Source organism: Leuciscus leuciscus (genome assembly GCF_965113295.1).
Source record: "Leuciscus leuciscus genome assembly, chromosome: 17".
Taxonomy (NCBI): Eukaryota; Metazoa; Chordata; class Actinopteri; order Cypriniformes; family Leuciscidae; genus Leuciscus; species Leuciscus leuciscus.
In genome coordinates, this window is record NC_138741.1 from 13,176,501 (window position 1) to 13,194,197 (window position 17,697).

A 17,697-nucleotide genomic window follows, 5' to 3' on the forward strand; every position below is an offset into this window, starting at 1 on the left:
CCTTTATTGCGTTGAATTTATTATTTGATGTATTACATTGAATTGAATTACAGAGGGGTTTTTGTTTTAAGTAAACCTCTAATGGACACTTGAGTGCAGTGCTTCACATTAAACAAATGGACATACATAATTAATACGTTGCCTTACAATGCCACTAAATGAATACAGAAGCACAATGAGTTTTTTTTTCTTTCTTTCTTTCATTGATACCACCTGTGTGTATTCGTAGTTGAAATAACCCTGTGTAGGATTAACTTAAGACAAATGTACAACAAATGTAAACTGTTTAAACATGCTCCGATTTTCATGACCTCCAGACCATGACGACAAAAAGTTATGGAATTCATGTACGAATAGCGCACAAACGAATTAGACGAAGAGCAGGCCAAAATGGACGTGAGGCTATATCTCTGCAAAGCTTTAGCATATTCACACACAACTTGGTACAAGTCATCACAAGCATGACCTGAGGGTACACGAGTAGCTTTGGCACAGTGCCATCTACTGGTCAAGAGATATTCACATGTTTAACATTTCTAGCAGATACATACATTTTCCCTCAGGGCTCAATGAAGATTTTCATATATAGCTTTAAGAAAAGAGTCATTGGTTAAAACAGTTGTGATGGTACAGAATTTGCCTTCAGACTGTCCTAGAACCTAAAGAAGCAACAACTGTGTGGAGAAGATTCAATCTTGTGAGATCTTACTAATGGCCATGGGAATGTCAGCTAGAGTACTAGAAGTATTCATGCGGATCATTCGGCTGGAGGTTGTGAGGCTGCTCTGAGTACCATGAGGTTTTCTTCTCTGAAATATGTTCTGGCATAGATATGACAGGAACTTCTTGTGAAGAGAAGCATAAATGAAGGGGTTGTAGCAAGCCGAGCTCATGGCTAACAAGTGGCACGACACCTGTATCACGTTGACGTGATTCTTGCTCAGGATGGCGAAGTCGGTGTCCAGGTCGCGAATGAGGTTGACTACCTGCAAGGGGAGCCAGGAGAACGCGAATGACAGCACAGACACCAGGAGGAGACGAAAAGTCTTGCGTCTCTTGCGCCCCCACTTTTCCTGGTTGGAAGGCGTAGCGGCCATGAGCCGAGTAGCTCTGTGCTGCAGGTGGCAGGAGATTGCACAGTAGGAAATGGAAACTGCTGCTAGAGGAACAAAATAGGAAAGAAGCAGGAAGAAACATGAATATATTAGACGACCGAGCTCCTGCTCGTGCCAGAACTCCTCACAAACTGCCATTTCGTGGCCAGTTGCACTCAGATCCAGGTACACCGTGTGCAAAGCAGTGGGGGTGGACATTGCCAAAGCACAGAGCCATACGCTGACCACCAACCAGACGCAGAAGGAACGACCTCCTCGCCGCCGAATAGGGTAGGCGACCACCACATATCGGTCCACCGCAATGGCGGTTAATGACAGGACTGCCGCAAACGCAGTCGCAGTCTGCATCAGGGTAACAAAATGACACATGAACTGGCCGAAAACCCAACCGCGCTCATCAAAGGCGTAAAATGCGGTCAGGGGAACACAGAACAGGCACATCACCAGGTCAACCAGGGCCAGGTTTCCAATGAGGAAGTTTGTGGTGCTGTGAAGTTTCTTGTTCAGTCCGATGTGGATGAGGAGGAGAAGATTTCCAGAGCACGCTACCAGGACTAGCACGGCATAAAGAGGGATGAAGAGCGGCTTCAGGTCCATCAGGAGCTGGAGTCCACTGAACGAAGACGAAGATGCATCTAAAGACATGTTTATCCACGATTCGTTATGGAGATAGTCCATGGTGTGATGACAGCAAACAGACACCTGTTTGAAATAAATTGAATAGAAATGTAAACAATGTATATAAAAAATTGTATTTTATATCTCATTTGGAATTTTGAGGTAAGCGTTTTTTAAGAAATATGCGACCCATTTTTGAGAACCAATGCTGAAGCATTTTGGTCTGAAACAAATTCAGTAACTCTTAGTTCTAAATGCCCTTTGTGAAATCAACACAGATCACTACACTACACCAGACCAGACTGGATTATTTGTGTGTAATTTAAAGTGGATAGGTCACGTACTCTATGTCTCTGGAACAAGACCAATCTTTCATATAAAGGAAAGACTTAAATGGCAAAGTAATCTACAATTATACTGATTAAATGAACATACCATGGTGTATTGCAGAAAATATAGCAAGTAAATCTTCTCTTTGATCGGTTCTCTGACAAGATAAGTGACAAGATGTACAAATATCATCTTGAAGTGATTCGTGACTCTGCTCTATTATTTTTTACTTCAATCATTGCAAGATTCTACACAAGAGATAGCAAAACGTTTAAGTCTTTCATCATTTTCTGAAATCTACAGTGCATTAGGTGTACCGAGGAGGAACCACTTTTATCTCTTTGAAATAAAATTCCATGAGCAGCCATTTGAACATACTTGTGAGTAAGAAGTCACTTTCAAATTGGCTAAGACTGAATAACTTCAGCAGGCATTTTGGCTTCTATCTGTTAGAGGACCCTTACAAGATGTTAGATCCTCAGATTTACAAGTGTTAACTGTAGAGGATCAATGGAATAAGAAGAAATAATAGAACAAGAAAACATACACATCAGAGCCTGCTTATTATTTCAGCTAATTTAATAGATGGCTTAAAAGCCATTAACAGTTGAAATAACGGCAGTTTCCATTGAGTGTTCACTCTGAACATGAACAGAGCATTGTGAGACTGGCAAAGTCCTGCATGCTGCATTCAATTAGAATACAGTGATTGTGATCTGTTCTGTTGGATCATCACAGAATGATGCTGCTTTCCACCAAACTGTATGAATAGCCGTACACTTCAAGTCTAAATGAACAAGACAGCAGTTACATTACTAAGATCCTTCTCTCAGCTCTAGAGAGAGAGGCAATTTAACAGTTGTAATGGTGGAGTCACTGCCCACAAACCTAAAAGTCAGATTCAATTCCATAGGCTAACTCAAGAGTGTGAGATAAGCAACGAGAGCCTAACTTCACATATTTTCCTCTGATGACAAATGAGGAGTTTAGAGGACGAAACACTCCTTTGAATGAATGAAAGGATAAAAATGGATGAGCAATCATTTAATCTAACATCCATCAAATGCATGTTTTCAAGTTCAAAATATTCTTACGACTGTAAATCTCCATATTTGCATTTACAGACGCTAATTGATTTACTGATTAATCAATTAAAAATCCTTGCAACATTGTCAGATTGTTTAGTATGACTATATTTAGCTTTCTAATTAAAACATTATTGCGATACACACACAGCATTATTTCAATAAGGATGAATTGCCCACCTTTGTCCTCTTGATCACTTCTTCAGTGGATGATGCATGATCCAAAAGCACAAACTCTATAAAAGGAAACAGGTAAGACTTCTTCACAGACTGAGAAAATCACTACGTTTAAAAATCACTACTATTAAATGCGACCCTTGTAAATGTCCCTCTTGAAAGCTTCACAACTTGTGCAGGCGATACATTCGGCGCGAAGATCGCCACCAGACACGCGCATCCTTGTACACGTCAATGCGCAATACAAGTGTGAGGAACCTTCAGTAACGACCAGCCTGCCAGTGCTTACATAATCTTATGATGAACCATTACATGTTCCAACACGATTTCAGACCTCATCTGCTAAATAAATAAATGTAACCAAATAAAATGAACAAATAAAATCGACAAAAATAAGAACAAATTAAGAACAAAGTTAAATAAATAAAGATTATTTAATTAAAAATTAACGCATTTAATTAAAATACATAACTGAGCTGCCTGCCAAGACACTTTTTGGACCTCATATCTGCGTTTTAACGAATCGAGCATTTCTAATGGCCAACGTGCTTGCCTTGGAGCAGCAGCTCGCGAGGTTTTGAGACACAACAATACAGTTTTCGTATTAGTAATTTAAGAACTACCCTTACAAATAAATAAATGAGTGAGACACTGAAAACGGACGTCAAAAGAGACGTTGACCAATGTTGGATTTTCTCCCCCAGCTTCATTAATGCATCGAGGAAGGCAATCAATATTTTGTAAACCAACTCAACAACAACTTATGATGTTGAGGAAGAAACTGGAAGCAGAAAACATACATTTTAATAATAAATATAGCACTCATGCAATAAAGAATTAATTTTACACACACAATATGAATAACATTTTATATATAATTAAATAGGTCAGCTGAGGAACAAAGCAATAATGCTTCCAGAATAAAATGACAGGAATGCCCTAATGGTGACTCATTCATATTCAACAATAGTGACGTCTATTGGTTACTGCTGGGCAAACATATCAGTATGCATCACTACAAAGGTCACAAAGGAATCTCATTATGTCTCCTTCAAAGTTTTTATTATCCTTTTAGAATAAAGCGAACAGTTACTAACATGTTTAGAAACACTTAACATTCTCTACTCATGTTTAATTTAGTCCACTAACCTACATTTAAATTCAGGAGAATGAACCTGCCAGAAATTAGATTATCAATTCATACAAATGTGTAAATTGTATGTTTGGATTAGTGTATACAAGTTTCAATACTACAGGAAAGGAGTAAATAGCACACAAAAAAATCACAAGTAAATAATAAAATTCATTTGATGATACATAAATGGAATGTTTCATGATAACGTAGCGAAGTTCGTCTGGCTGTTTCTTTTTCTTTGTTCAGAATATACATGGACTTCTGAAATGTCTCCAAGATAGAGATTTAATTTTTTTAATCACTCGTGTATTTCTTTCAATATGAGGATACAGTAATGTACCTTGAATTGACAACTGGATTGAGGGAGACAAACAACTGAAGACACCTTCATTTATCTATGTGAAACAAATGATCCCATTAAATGGATCATAATTTAGTTGCTTTCCACAACAAGAGCCCATATACTCTTAATTCCCCTAATACTGCTGGTCAGGTTATCGCTGGAATGTGATTTATTTCTCTGGGCTTGGGCACTCTTCCTCCTCACATGGCTTGTCAGTTTGGGTTGAGCTAGCAAGAGCCTCACTGTTCTGTGTGGGCAAAAGAAGTAACTCCAGCTCCTCTGCATTGATGGCCACCCTTTCAGGAGACATCCAGCGCTTGAACTGCTCCAAAGCACTGCATGAAAGACAACACTGAATAATTACATGCACACTAAAATCATTTGACCATAGAAATAAATGGCATTTGTTCAACATAATCAGAATGAATGGATCCTAAAATCTTGACCCAAGTCATAATTATTAATAAAACAAACATGGGAGTTATATGTGGGCATCTTATCTGGCAAAGTATATTTTGCACTTGTTACAGGCGATGTTGGTTCACAGACTCAATCCAAGAGCAAGTCAACAACAGAATGGTTCAAGCTGAATTAATTCAGTTTTTTAGATTGGCCAAGTCTGAGTCATGACCTTCCCCTGACATTTTACTGTGTAATCTAAAGTAGACCATTCCAGTGAGAAATTGAAGAAATGATATATGCTGAAACAGTCTGGTATGGAGGAATGGCCCTATTTTTGGAAGAGTAAATATGCAGAGGTTATCATCACACAATTATTCCATTAATTTATGCCTTTTCTCAGTAAAAGGCACTGTTACATGCACGATTGTTATATATTACACTGTTCCATTCAAACGTTTGGGGTTGCTAAGATTTTAGAACGAAGTCTAAAATGCGCACCAAGGCTGCATTTTTTGATCAAAAATATGGTAAAAAACATTGTGAAATATTATTACAGTTTTAAAATATATTTTAAAATAAAGCTGAATTTTCAGCAGCCATTACTTAAAGGGATAGTTCAGAGTAAAATCAACCTAGGGTCCTTTGCACCATGACCTCGAGCCAAACACCCCCCCAGAAGCCTTTTTTCCCTTGGTTGAACATTGTTAAAGTCAGAGCTTATTTAGAGATATCAGCCGAATGGCTTAGTGCAGGTGCTAATGGATCCTATGATGTATCTCGTAAATTACCCCACTAATAATGCCCGGAATGGTACCAAATTTCTACAGTAGATACATAAAACGAGGCATTGGAAAGTTTGTATGACGGCTCATGCTGCTGCTAACCCGGACGTCGACATCACTTCAGTGGTTTGGGAAAAGCACGTAAAAGTCCTGGCAGAAAGCGATGCATAAGGAGGATGTAGTGTAACGACGAATTATTATTTTTTCCGAAGTGTTAACAACTTAGTGTTAACTAATAATTGTTGCAAACTGGTACAACCAACAAAATATTAGTGCATTCCTGGAACTGGGCGTCGTTACACTACAAAAAAAGGCTTCTGGGGGGGTGTTTGGCTTGAGGTCCTGGTGCAAAGGACCCTAGGTTGATAAGTCTTCAGTAGTGTTGTCACAATACCAAAATTATGACTTTGATACGATACCCAACTAAAATATATTGATTTGATACCATTATTTAACACAGCAAAAGCAACATGGAACTTAAAATTCTTTGTTTTATTTATTAATTTAAGCAACACTACCTGCAATTTAACCCCTTAACTGTCACAGTAACTTGGCACTTCAATTAGCGTCTGTAAATGCATATCATGGGAACTTCAATTTTTGTGATATCAACTTCAAATTTGGAACACAACTTGGTTAGATATGTGGCTTTTTTATAACAGTTTCTGAAAAATATGAAATATTTTGTAAAATATATATTTTGTATAAAAATGTATAGTCCAGTATGTCTGCTTTACAGTAAACTTCTATAACTTTTTTTGTTTTACATCTTTCATTTTACTCTTTAGCAATAATATTCTGAGTGTCTTCTTTAAAAAGAGACCAACCTTAGGTCTGTATTCTAACCATTTCAGTTTGGATAGTTCAATTGCAAGTCTATGCTCAAAAAAGGGGGTGACAGTTAAGTAAAGTGTTACAAGCGTGAACGCTGCGTTTACAAATTGAGATGTTTGCAACATTGTTAAGTTAGCTAAAAATTTGTAGTGCTGGTGCGCCTAAAAAAGTCATTATTAAAGGATCGGTCCAAATATAATGCGGAAAAGTACCATTAATAACAGCAGGAACTCACCCTAATATGTTGATTCGGTGCTCAAGCAACATTTTTTTTAATATTACCAATGTTGAAAACAGCTGTGCTGCTTAATATTTTATAGAAACCATGATGCATTTTTTTCCCAGGATCATGGGAATATTTCATGTTTCATTTATTTGAAATAGATATATTTTGTAACATTATAAATGGATTTGTCACTTTTGATAAACTTAACACATCCTTGCTGAATAAAGTATAATAATGTAATATTTTTCTTTCTAATTGTAATTAACAAAGAGATGTTATTCAAATTGGTTATAATCTACAATTAAAGTGAGCTGAATGATATAAGTTGAATTTTTACAATACTTGTAGACAATGATCCATTCTGCAGATATAAGCGAGGGTGAATAGACGTTCAAGACGCCTCATCCTAACCTCTGATCGAAGTTTCCTTCCTGGAACAGTTCTGAGGTTTGGGCATCGTGGAGGAATCTATCCCAGCATTCCTTTTTAGCCTGGGACAAGGAACGGAGCATTTCCCTTGATGTAACTTCATTCGATTGTCCCTTGATCCTCTTCAATCGATTTTCTGTACAGTAGGAACATAACACGCTCTTAGAGAACAAATCAACAGGCCATATTTAAAGAACATGATTATCAAATGCAATTCCCTGTACCTAAACTGGCAATGTAAATGTCAGAGTCAGCCATTGGTTCCCAGGGGCTGAAAGATGCTCTGGGGGAGTTTGTATGTGGGTTGCCTGGAGAGGAAGGCTCAAATGAGTCTGTAAATTCCCCACCATCCTGTTCCTGAGGCTCTGGGAGACTTGAGCAGATCTCAGACCACAGTTCTCCACTAGATCGGGCCGCATGGATTTCGATGTCGTCGATCATCACGTTTCTGAATGAAAAATCAGTTATAAACAAACTCGCGTGTTATACATGGGATATCAGCAATCATGGGTTAAAAATAAAAAAGGCAGGCCTGTCAAGTTTTCTGTGAATAAATAATGCAACATTTTAATAGCGTTCATTTGCTGGTTGTTTACATAGCAAGGTCTCAAAAATCTTAACGACTGTTGACATTACTAACGTTAGCTCTTAAGCAAGCCCGCATAATGGAGCTATAGAAAATTATCAGTCATAAAACTAAAGCAGTGGTGCCTACCTTAAAGTACAATGCTCTCAACGCAGCACAGACCTAAAATGACACATTAAAAGGATAAATAAATTCAAGGGTTAGCATGTAAAACCCATACTTCTGATTGCTTTGCCTTCTCTGCTACTACTGATGCACGTAACCGGTAGGGATTATCCATCGAATATGATTGGCCGTCACACCTGTCCGTCAATTATTCCGTGAATGCGATTGGTCGAAGAGATACGTTTGGAAACGCTACTTCCGTTTACTTCTTCAGCACGTTGACATCGGGTCGAATTTTACAAGTAAGACATTTGATCTGTCTTGACAGTTATGCATTTAGTCTATCTAGCATTTTAAAACAATATTGTGCAAACTTGTACTTGAGGTGCTGCGTATTGTTCTTTTTATTGCTCAGTGATGCTTTAGTTGTGCGATAAGAAAACTACGTATAACATTTTAAAGCCCAGTTTGTTGCTTATAGAATAATATTCAGCTATTTCCGGTTATTTTACTGTCTATTTGCTGTCTGGCTTGCAACATTTAGGTCAGATCCGAGTCTCACGTTGGTTGACCTGAATCAAGGACGCATGTTGGACGCATCAGTGGTCTGAGGTCTAAAGACAGGTATCTAGACATTAAAGCTATTAAAATGAACAAACACAGTATAACATGCATCATAAATTCAATTACGCGTTTAGTTTTTAATTTACACAAATGCATGCATATCCTTTTAACAACTCTCAATGTACCCTGTGCTGGGGGGAAAAAAAGCCTAGGTTTGCTGCTTTTATTTCTCCCAGCTAGATGAGGCTGCTCTTTTGGCTGGATTAAAAAGGGATTTATAGACTTTGTAGACCAGCTTGGCAAATAATAAGTTGTTTAAGTTGGTTCTTTTTTCAGCAGGGTAATAACCGAAGACTCAGGTCAGGTGTATCTCAGAGGGAATTTACAGACTGTCTGAACATGAAAGTTATTTTTGTGGAATGAACAAGAAATAAAAATGTGATTTGTTGCAGGCGGTGCCGGTCAGGCAATGCAGACTGTGCTCAGACTGGCTGCAGTAGCGGTCCCTATGGGTTTGCTGCTCTCCAGAACCATGGCATGGATCTCTAGTGGCAAAACACATATAGAGCTCATCACTCGCTTGAGAGGTTAGTGGAGAGATAGATATATAAATAGACAGAGACATAGATAGTCATATAAAAACAATACTTGGATGTTATTGTACATAAGTATGTCAATACACAGATTTATGTAATTTAATGGATCTAGATTTACTTGCATAGAGTTTAATGTGTTTTTCTGTGACAGATCATGGAGTCATCCACAGTGACCGAGTGTTTAATGCTATGCTTGCCACCGATAGAGGGATTTATTCCAGAGACCACCCTTATGCTGATTCTCCCCAGTCCATAGGTGATTTCTTTCAACAGCAGGCATGTTGCTTTCAAAATAGATGAAGTAAACTGAAAAGAGTGCAGAACCATTTTTCACTTACACATTTATTTTTATTTTTTATATATATATATAAAGGATTCAAGGCTACAATCAGTGCCCCTCATATGGTAGGTCAGACAAACCCTTCTAAAAGTAGATGTAACTGTCATATTTAATATGTTCTAATGAATGATTGCTTGTGCAGCATGCACATGCTCTTGAGGTTCTCAGTGACAAGTTAAAAGAAGGAGCCTCAGCCCTGGATGTGGGTTCAGGAAGTGGATATCTCACTGCTTGCTTTGCCAGAATGGTGAGTGCAATCTTGTTTTAGCATGTCATGAAAGTTTTTTAATATAAAATAAAAAAAATTATCCCCCCATTTTTTATAAAAACAAATATCTGTTGCAAATAATCAGAAAAATAAGAAATGCGGGTATACTCCAAATATACAGTATATTAGTCCTATATACACATTACCGGTCAAAGGTTTGGAAGCATTACTATTTTATTGTTTTTGAAAGAAGTCTCTTATTTTATCAAGCCTGCATTTATTTCAAAAATACAGAAAAAACAGTAATATTGTGAAATATTATTGCAATTTAAAATAATGGTTTTCTATTTTAATATACTTGAAAATATAAATTATTTATGTGATGCAAAGCTGAATTTTCATCAGCCATATTACTCCAGTCTTCAGAGTCACACGATTCTTCAGAAATCATTCTAATACGCTTATTTGATACTCTGTTATGATCAGTGTTGGAAACAGTTGTGCTGCTTAATGTTTTTTTTTGGAACCTGTGATACTTTTTTCAGGATTAGTTCAAAAGAACAGCATTTATTCAAAATATATATATTTTTCTTACAATATAAATCTTCACTATCATTTTTAATCAATAAAAGCTGAATAAAAGTATTAATTTCTTCTTTTTAAAAGCTGAAAAATTACTTGTGTATATTGTTATTCATAAAAGATTCCTGAAAAATAGTATCACAGGCTATATTAAGCAGCACAACTGCTTCCAACATTGATAATAAATCCGCATATTAGAACGATTTCTGAAGGATCATGTGACACTAAGACTGGATTAATGGCTGATGAAAATTCAGCTTCTGATCACAGAAATAAATGTAAAGTATATTAAAATAGAAACCCATTATTTAAATTGTAATAATATTTCCCAATATTAATGTTTTTTCTGTATTTTTTAACAAAAAAATTCAGGCTTGATGAGCATAAGAGACTTATTTTAAAAACGTCAAAAACAGTAGCCTAATGTTTCCAAACTTTTGACCGGTATTGTATATAGTATTATAAACCCATAAACCACACCCATCAATGCTTATATATTATGTTTTATATATTTTTTTCAATATGTTTAACTACATTTATACTGCAGGTAGGGCCCTCTGGAAAGGTAGTGGGAATTGAGCACATAGATGAGCTGGTGCAAGCCTCTATGAAAAATGTCCAGGCGGACGATCCAGAATTGCTTGCCTCTGGCCGAATTAAATTAGTGGGTGAGGGATTAAAATAATAGATTCAAATGGAGTTTGTTATTGCATTTTATGAATATTGCTATTGAAATTACAAGAATGGTTTTAAATATTTTTTTGTGTTGTGCCTTTTTTGCAGTGGGTGATGGACGGTTAGGTTTTCCTGATGAAGCTCCCTATGATGCCATTCATGTTGGAGCAGCTGCTCCTACACTCCCTAAAGCTGTATGCACATTATGCATTTGATTTAATTGTTGTTTATACAGCCTCCAGTGGTCTGATTTAAACATGTGCATCAACAGCTCTTGGAACAGTTGAAACCAGGTGGGAGACTTGTTTTGCCTGTGGGCCCAGAGGGTGGAAGCCAAGTTCTCGAGCAGTATGACCGTCAGAGCGATGGCACTTTCCTCAGGAAAGCGCTGATGGGTGTGGTTTATGTCCCACTGACAGACAAACACCACCAGTGGCCAAGGTATGTATCAGTCCTTATGAGATGAATCAGATTCAGAATGCAGTGATTTATATTGCACTGTAGCTCATCACATTTGTTTCTCTTCCCAGTGATGAGCTCTGATTGCAGTATGGTTGCCCCTGCAGGAGATGGCGCTGGTGCTGTGGTTCAGCAAGCCCTTAGTGCTGAGGGAAGGCCTCTCATCCCATCTCACCTGCTGCCTAGCAACACTCTCGAATGGATCATTCGGATTCTTGACTAAAAACTGAAGTTAAAATGCAGCAGTGGATTGAAATCAATGCTGTAATTTCTGAGGTGGTGTCCCTTCACATACTTAAACTGAGGGAGCAAGAACTTCCATATCTAAGGCTTGTGATCTCAGTATGCTTTATAAGTGGTTGTGTGTTCAGCTTTAACATACTAGACAGCAAGAAGCAATCAAAATAGAGTACAGTTCTAAATGTAACTGCTACCATGCTACCTTTTGATGAATTATTTTGATGTCTCACTACTCACTCATTTACATGTCAAGGCTTAAATAAACGGGAAACAAAAATACTTTTAGCTATTGAAATTAAGAATGAGTTTAAAAATGTATTCTCTTTTTTTCTTTTTAATTCTGTCAGATCAGAGTCAGGTGTTTAGTTGAAGTGTTGCTGTTGTCTAATCAGGTGTGTAATTTGATTTACATTTTTAATTAATCTAAGAAATGTTGTCAATCTACATGCTAAATGTACACAATTAAATGTAAACAATACAAAGCCTTGTTTTTTTTTGTTTTTTTTAGTTGGATAGTTTTATGAACTATCATATACACTTTTTTTAATTGGCAAGAAATATAGCAATATATAGCACTGCATTAAAACAATGTAGGGGGGAAAATACATGCATATATTGTGTGAAGAGATGAAATAAGCTGACCATTGTCATTGAATAAAAAAAGAAGCAATCCATTTTTCAGGCAAAAATAGCTTGGAATAATGCGTATATGGTAAATTTCATCAGGCTCAGAAAAAAATTAAATGAAAGCAGATTTTACACCGATAACATGCAAATAATTATTAAACACGTGACGTCACAGTGATGTCATCAACCCAAGACGGAAACAACATTGTCATTGAACCGCTGGATGGCATGGCTCACGTGTGTGAAGGCAGCAGGTTTCAGTTCATTACTTTGCTTTGTAAAAAGAGAAAACAATAATTTCCTGAGACGCTTGTATCGGAACAAAACCGTGAGTGTTAAAACTCTGGGAACTCAACGAACAGCGTTAAATGTCAGGAGAAATAGTGCACAAGTCTCCTTTAATTTCTCAAAACAGCGCTGCACACAGTTAAACGACATGGAGACTAAAGGGGCCACCATGGAAGAAGACAGCTGTGATGCGGACAGCACGGTTAGAACAAACTGCGGTAAACGTAAAAACGAGGAGACGGATCAGGCAGCAAGACAAGGCCGCGGTAAGAAGCGAAAGAGGGGAGGAAAACAGCTGCGTCCCGGAGAGCGGTACGTGCCTCCTCCACAGAAACGCAACCAGGGTGTGAGTTTCAGCCAAGAACATTTTGCGGAAACCTCCTACTATTTTGAAGGCGGTCTTCGCAAAGTGCATCCTTATTATTTTGATTTTAAGACTTACTGTAAGGGACGTTGGGTTGGTAAAACTCTACTAGAAGTTTTCAAGAGTGAATTTCGCGCGGAGTCTTTGGACTACTACAATGAGGCTGTCAAAGAGGGGCGGATTAAACTGAATGAAACGCCTGTGCGTGACCTGAATATAACACTAAAGGTAAGAGATCACGTGACAATGCTCACCTACTGTCTCTGTGTATGTGGTCCTGTTTAATTGTTTTGTATCTCTTTTGCTCGTCTAGAACAATGACTTTTTGAGGAACACAGTGCATCGTCACGAGCCCCCTGTGAGCGGGCAGCCCATGGAGGTTCTGGTGGATGATGGTGAAGTGGTGGTGGTGGATAAACCTGGCTCGCTGCCTGTGCATCCCTGTGGGCGCTACCGTCACAATACTGTCATCTTCATTCTGGGGAAGGAGAACGGCCTTAGTGGCCTTCACACAGTACATCGACTGGACCGCTTAACCTCAGGTGTGCTGCTGTTTGCTCGTACACTCGAGGTCTCCCAAAAACTGGACGAAATGGTTCGTGAGAGACAGGTAAGACAAACTCTCTGAATGACGCCTACTTGGTTTACAGTCTTGAAATGTCTGCATTCTGTTTGTTACCCCCTTCACATTTACTAAAGGAATCGTAGGTTAAGTAAAAGTTAAGCTCTGGCATCACAGAAAATTACTTTGAATGTATCAAAATCTGCTTAGTGGGAAGTACAGACTTATAGAGTACTGGGATCACTCATTTAAATAAATTATTTATGTTTTAATTCAAAAATAAAAAATGTAAGTTAATCATTTTTCAATTTAAAGGGATACTCCACTTTAAAATGAAAATTCTGTCATCATATACTCACCCTCATGTTGTTTCAAACCTGTATGAATTTCTTTCTTCTGCTGAACAGAAAGGAAGATATTTAGAAGAATATCAGTAACCAGACAGTTTCTGGTACCATTGACTTATAAATATATACTATGGAAGTCAATGGTACCAGAAACTGTCTGGTTACTGACATTCTTCTAAATATCTTCCTTTCTGTTCAGCAGAAGAAAGAAATTCATACAGGTTTGAAACAACATGAGGGTGAGTATATGATGACAGAATTTTCATTTTAAAGTGGATTATCCCTTTAACAAATAAATACAAATATTTTAACATGTTTGTTTAATTCATCTTTAAAAATATAGGCCTAGTTAGTTGCATGTAACAAGTAATGATTGCATTTATAAAACATTTACAAATTGCTTTGCTTTATCCATTTGCCAATCAAGTCAAACATGTTATTGGACAGTTAACAATGCTGATGTTCCGTTGGACAGTTTAAGAGGAACCAATGCACTTTCTAATGAATTTTAAGACTCATCCTCCATAAAACATGGCATGTGACTACTAGCAAATAAGTGTGCATAAAAGTTGTAATATGCTTCTCACAACTGGTATAACCTGGCAGGCATGTGTTTTATACAGTCGATGTCTTTATGTAGTTTATCTAAATATTGTGTATGTAAACTATGACTTTGGGCTACACAATCTCCAGTAACATTTGTCTTTGCTTTCATTGTGCTTCGAAGGGCCATGTCTTAAACAGGATTTTGGTTTATTGTTAAAAAATTTAAAAAAGTTGGCAAATGGATTAAGAAAAGCGATAACCCAATTATTTTTTAAATTTTTATTATTACATTTAAAACGTTCAAAATTGCAATTATTATAGTTATTTTGTTAAGTAACTTTCTTAACATGAATTAAACGGTTTCAACTGACTATTTATGTCAGTTTGTCAACTCTTCCTTACAAAATTCCATTGTAAGCATGTAACTGTCAACACTGGGTTTTTTGTTCATTCTTTCAATGAGGGATGAGTCAAAATTATATTCTGATGAGGATCAATAGATTTTAATGCTGTCAATAAGTACTGCTCAACCAGGAGCATTCATTTAAATTGGTATAACATGGTTCCCACAATCATGGACAACTTGGAAATATCATGCATTTTTAAAAATGTTGATTTCCAGGCCTGGAAACATCATTAAAGTGTCTATTTTCAGTACAGTTTTTTTTTTTTTCTAAGTGTGCTGCTCAGCTATAAAACAGGGAAACCTGCACATGATATCCGCAAAAAATATAGATAATGTGGCTACAAATGAATAATCTGCTTCCAATTACTGTTTTATTAATTTGTTCCCTCATTTTAATTTAGTTAATTGGTAATTTGGCCACTATCTTGTAAAATTGTTTTATCATTAGTGTAGTTTGTAACTAATAAAAAAAATCTTATGAATAAGAATAAAATGTTTATGCAATCTCTCTCTCAAAAAAATTTTTTTATCCAATAACTGCATACGACTGGAATACTAAAAAGAAATAAGTTGTGGGAACCCTGCATAAACAATGCTTTAAAATTTTAGCTGTGCAAATTCATATCAGTGGACATTTCATCACATTTAAATTGTACTTAAGTTTTTAAACAGTCTTATTCATATCAGAACAAGAATATACTATTTTGTTGCGGGTCTTAATTCGCCTTTCAACAAATGAAGGCCTTAAAAAGGTCTTAAATCAGAGCAAAGAAAATCTAAAATTCATTAAGTGGCATTAAATGTTGCATGCATTGCAAAAGAGGAATATCTTCCTCTGTATTTTTCGTTTGTTTTGTTTTCCCATTCAAATATCTAAACATCCTTAAATTAAAATACAGTTACTTGATGCAAAATTATATGAAATCAAAAAAAAAAAAAAAAAAAAAGATGTTATGCTTAAAATAAAAACAAATGTCAATGGTCGGTGTATGAAATCTTGTTTTCCCTTTTAATTAAGTAGTTTTTTCTGAAATCATTGGCAGATATTTGTTCTAGTTTTAATCGATAACAGTTGATTGTATCACTCAGAAAAAAAAGACCTCTTATCTTGTAATTTTTTAATGTACTTTGATTTAGATTTTTTTTTTAGACAAATACAGAGGATACATTTTTCAGTGTGATCAGAAGGGACAGTAAAAGTTATTTCCATATTATAGTGGTTGGGAGAAGAGGTATTCAATCAATTTTTTTGTCAAATTAATAAAAAAGTTATGGATATCTGTTTGAAGTGTTTTTAAACTTTGAAGCATTGAGCTTTAACCATACTTTTGTTCTGTTTTTCACAGATAGAAAAGGAATATGTGTGCCGTGTGGAGGGGGAGTTTCCAGAGGGTGAGGTGGTGTGTGAGGAACCCATCCTGGTAGTGTCCTTCCGAGTGGGCCTTTGCAGAGTGGATCCCAAAGGCAAAGAATCCCGCACAGTCTTCCAGAGACTGAGCTATAACGGACGCTCTAGTGTGGTCCGATGTCTGCCTCTCACAGGACGTACTCACCAGATTCGTGTCCATCTTCAGTTCATCGGCTTCCCAATCCTCAACGATCCCATATATGGGTCTTCTGCATGGGGTCCTAATAGAGCCAAAGGAGGGCTGGTAGGAATGAGTGATGAGGAGCTTCTAGAAGCTCTTATAGAAGAACATCGTTCAAAGGAGAGTCTGCACTTGTTGGATTTGCCTGATGAAGAGGTCTCGGGAAAACAAGGGCCGAAGACAGAATGTAAGGTTGGTGCTCAAGAACAGCATGATCAGATAACGGTACTTGAGTCAAGTGGTGGTGCATGTGATGATAGTTCCTGTAAAGTGCCTCTGGGTGAAGTGAAGGCAGAAGGCAGCCAAGGACTTCACAAGAGCACATCTGCAGTCGAGTCTGAGGGCGAGATGAATGGTGCACAAAAAGAAAAGAATTCGATCTCAGATGAAGCCCCCAGAACTGGAAAACCGAATTCTTTTGTCAGAGATAATTTATGTGGCGAGTGTAAAATTGTGCGCCCTGACCCAAAAGAGAAGGATTTGATAATGTATCTACATGCATTACGCTACAAAGGAGCTGACTTTGAATACTCAACCCGACTGCCTGACTGGGCCAAAGAAGACTGGCTTCAGGATTAAACTCAAATCAGATGTATTCATGCAACATTTGTTACCAGATACTAGTTTACATGAATGTTTTTATTTTTTATTGTTTTAAACACACTTCGATTACTGAATACATTAATTGTGAATTCAAAATGACTGAATTTCTCTTAATTTAAATTGATGAATTTATTAGTCTGTACTGCGGTCCATTTCTGTGTTTTGTCTCAGTTTATTTTTCAATTCCTTATCTGATAAGGACAACATTTCATCTGACATTAACATACAGCAATAAAACAGACCTTTTTTTGTGGGAATGCAAATTAGTGTTTATATATAAACACTGTATATAATTTGAAGTTCCTTCTCCCCCTACAGGTGGGTATAATTTTAATTAAAATGCCTGATGCAAAATGCCATGTTATGCATAGAAATTAAACATTTTAATTGCATCTTCTGAAGTCCAGTTTCAACCTGTTGAGACCTGAAAACCACCACACAAAGTCAGAGATAGACTGCAGTGTAACCTCAATTAAAAATATTTAATTTTTTTTATTTAAATTCTTCATCATAGTTTATCTTTTGACAACTTCA

At 36.9% G+C, this 17,697-nt stretch overlaps 4 protein-coding genes across 7 annotated transcripts; 2 read left to right on the forward strand and 2 right to left on the reverse strand.

Moving 5' to 3' along the window:
- prlh2r (prolactin releasing hormone 2 receptor) lies at positions 1-4,219 on the reverse strand. The gene is made up of 2 exons (XM_082144224.1): positions 3,329-4,219; positions 1-1,817 (listed from the first exon to the last, which is right to left on the reverse strand). The coding sequence occupies exon 2, from the start codon at positions 1,791-1,793 to the stop codon at positions 690-692; it is 1,104 nt and encodes a 367-aa protein (XP_082000350.1). The 5' UTR covers positions 1,794-1,817; positions 3,329-4,219; the 3' UTR covers positions 1-689.
- Positions 4,220-4,365: 146 nt separating this feature from the next.
- Positions 4,366-8,332, reverse strand: ccdc32 (coiled-coil domain containing 32). Its single transcript, XM_082144232.1, has 4 exons — positions 8,192-8,332; positions 7,701-7,924; positions 7,459-7,612; positions 4,366-5,138 (listed from the first exon to the last, which is right to left on the reverse strand). Exons 2-4 carry the CDS (start codon positions 7,915-7,917, stop codon positions 4,973-4,975), a joined length of 537 nt encoding a protein of 178 aa, XP_082000358.1. The 5' UTR covers positions 7,918-7,924; positions 8,192-8,332; the 3' UTR covers positions 4,366-4,972.
- Positions 8,333-8,408: 76 nt separating this feature from the next.
- pcmtl (l-isoaspartyl protein carboxyl methyltransferase, like) lies at positions 8,409-12,318 on the forward strand. 4 transcript variants are annotated; one of them, XM_082144231.1, is made up of 10 exons: positions 8,409-8,469; positions 8,712-8,791; positions 9,184-9,318; positions 9,479-9,583; positions 9,701-9,732; positions 9,810-9,914; positions 11,005-11,125; positions 11,241-11,326; positions 11,404-11,573; positions 11,663-12,318. In XM_082144231.1, the coding sequence occupies exons 3-10, from the start codon at positions 9,201-9,203 to the stop codon at positions 11,673-11,675; spliced, it is 750 nt and encodes a 249-aa protein (XP_082000357.1). In that variant the 5' UTR covers positions 8,409-8,469; positions 8,712-8,791; positions 9,184-9,200; the 3' UTR covers positions 11,676-12,318. The 4 variants fall into 4 exon arrangements, with proteins under 4 accessions (XP_082000357.1, XP_082000354.1, XP_082000356.1 ...); XM_082144228.1 differs by having other exon boundaries at positions 11,699-12,318; XM_082144230.1 differs by lacking the exon at positions 8,712-8,791 and having other exon boundaries at positions 8,418-8,469; positions 11,699-12,318.
- Positions 12,319-12,627: 309 nt separating this feature from the next.
- On the forward strand, positions 12,628-17,564 carry rpusd2 (RNA pseudouridine synthase domain containing 2). Its single transcript, XM_082144213.1, has 3 exons — positions 12,628-13,338; positions 13,424-13,720; positions 16,318-17,564. Exons 1-3 carry the CDS (start codon positions 12,682-12,684, stop codon positions 17,137-17,139), a joined length of 1,776 nt encoding a protein of 591 aa, XP_082000339.1. The 5' UTR covers positions 12,628-12,681; the 3' UTR covers positions 17,140-17,564.
- The last annotated feature ends 133 nt before the right edge of the window (positions 17,565-17,697 follow it).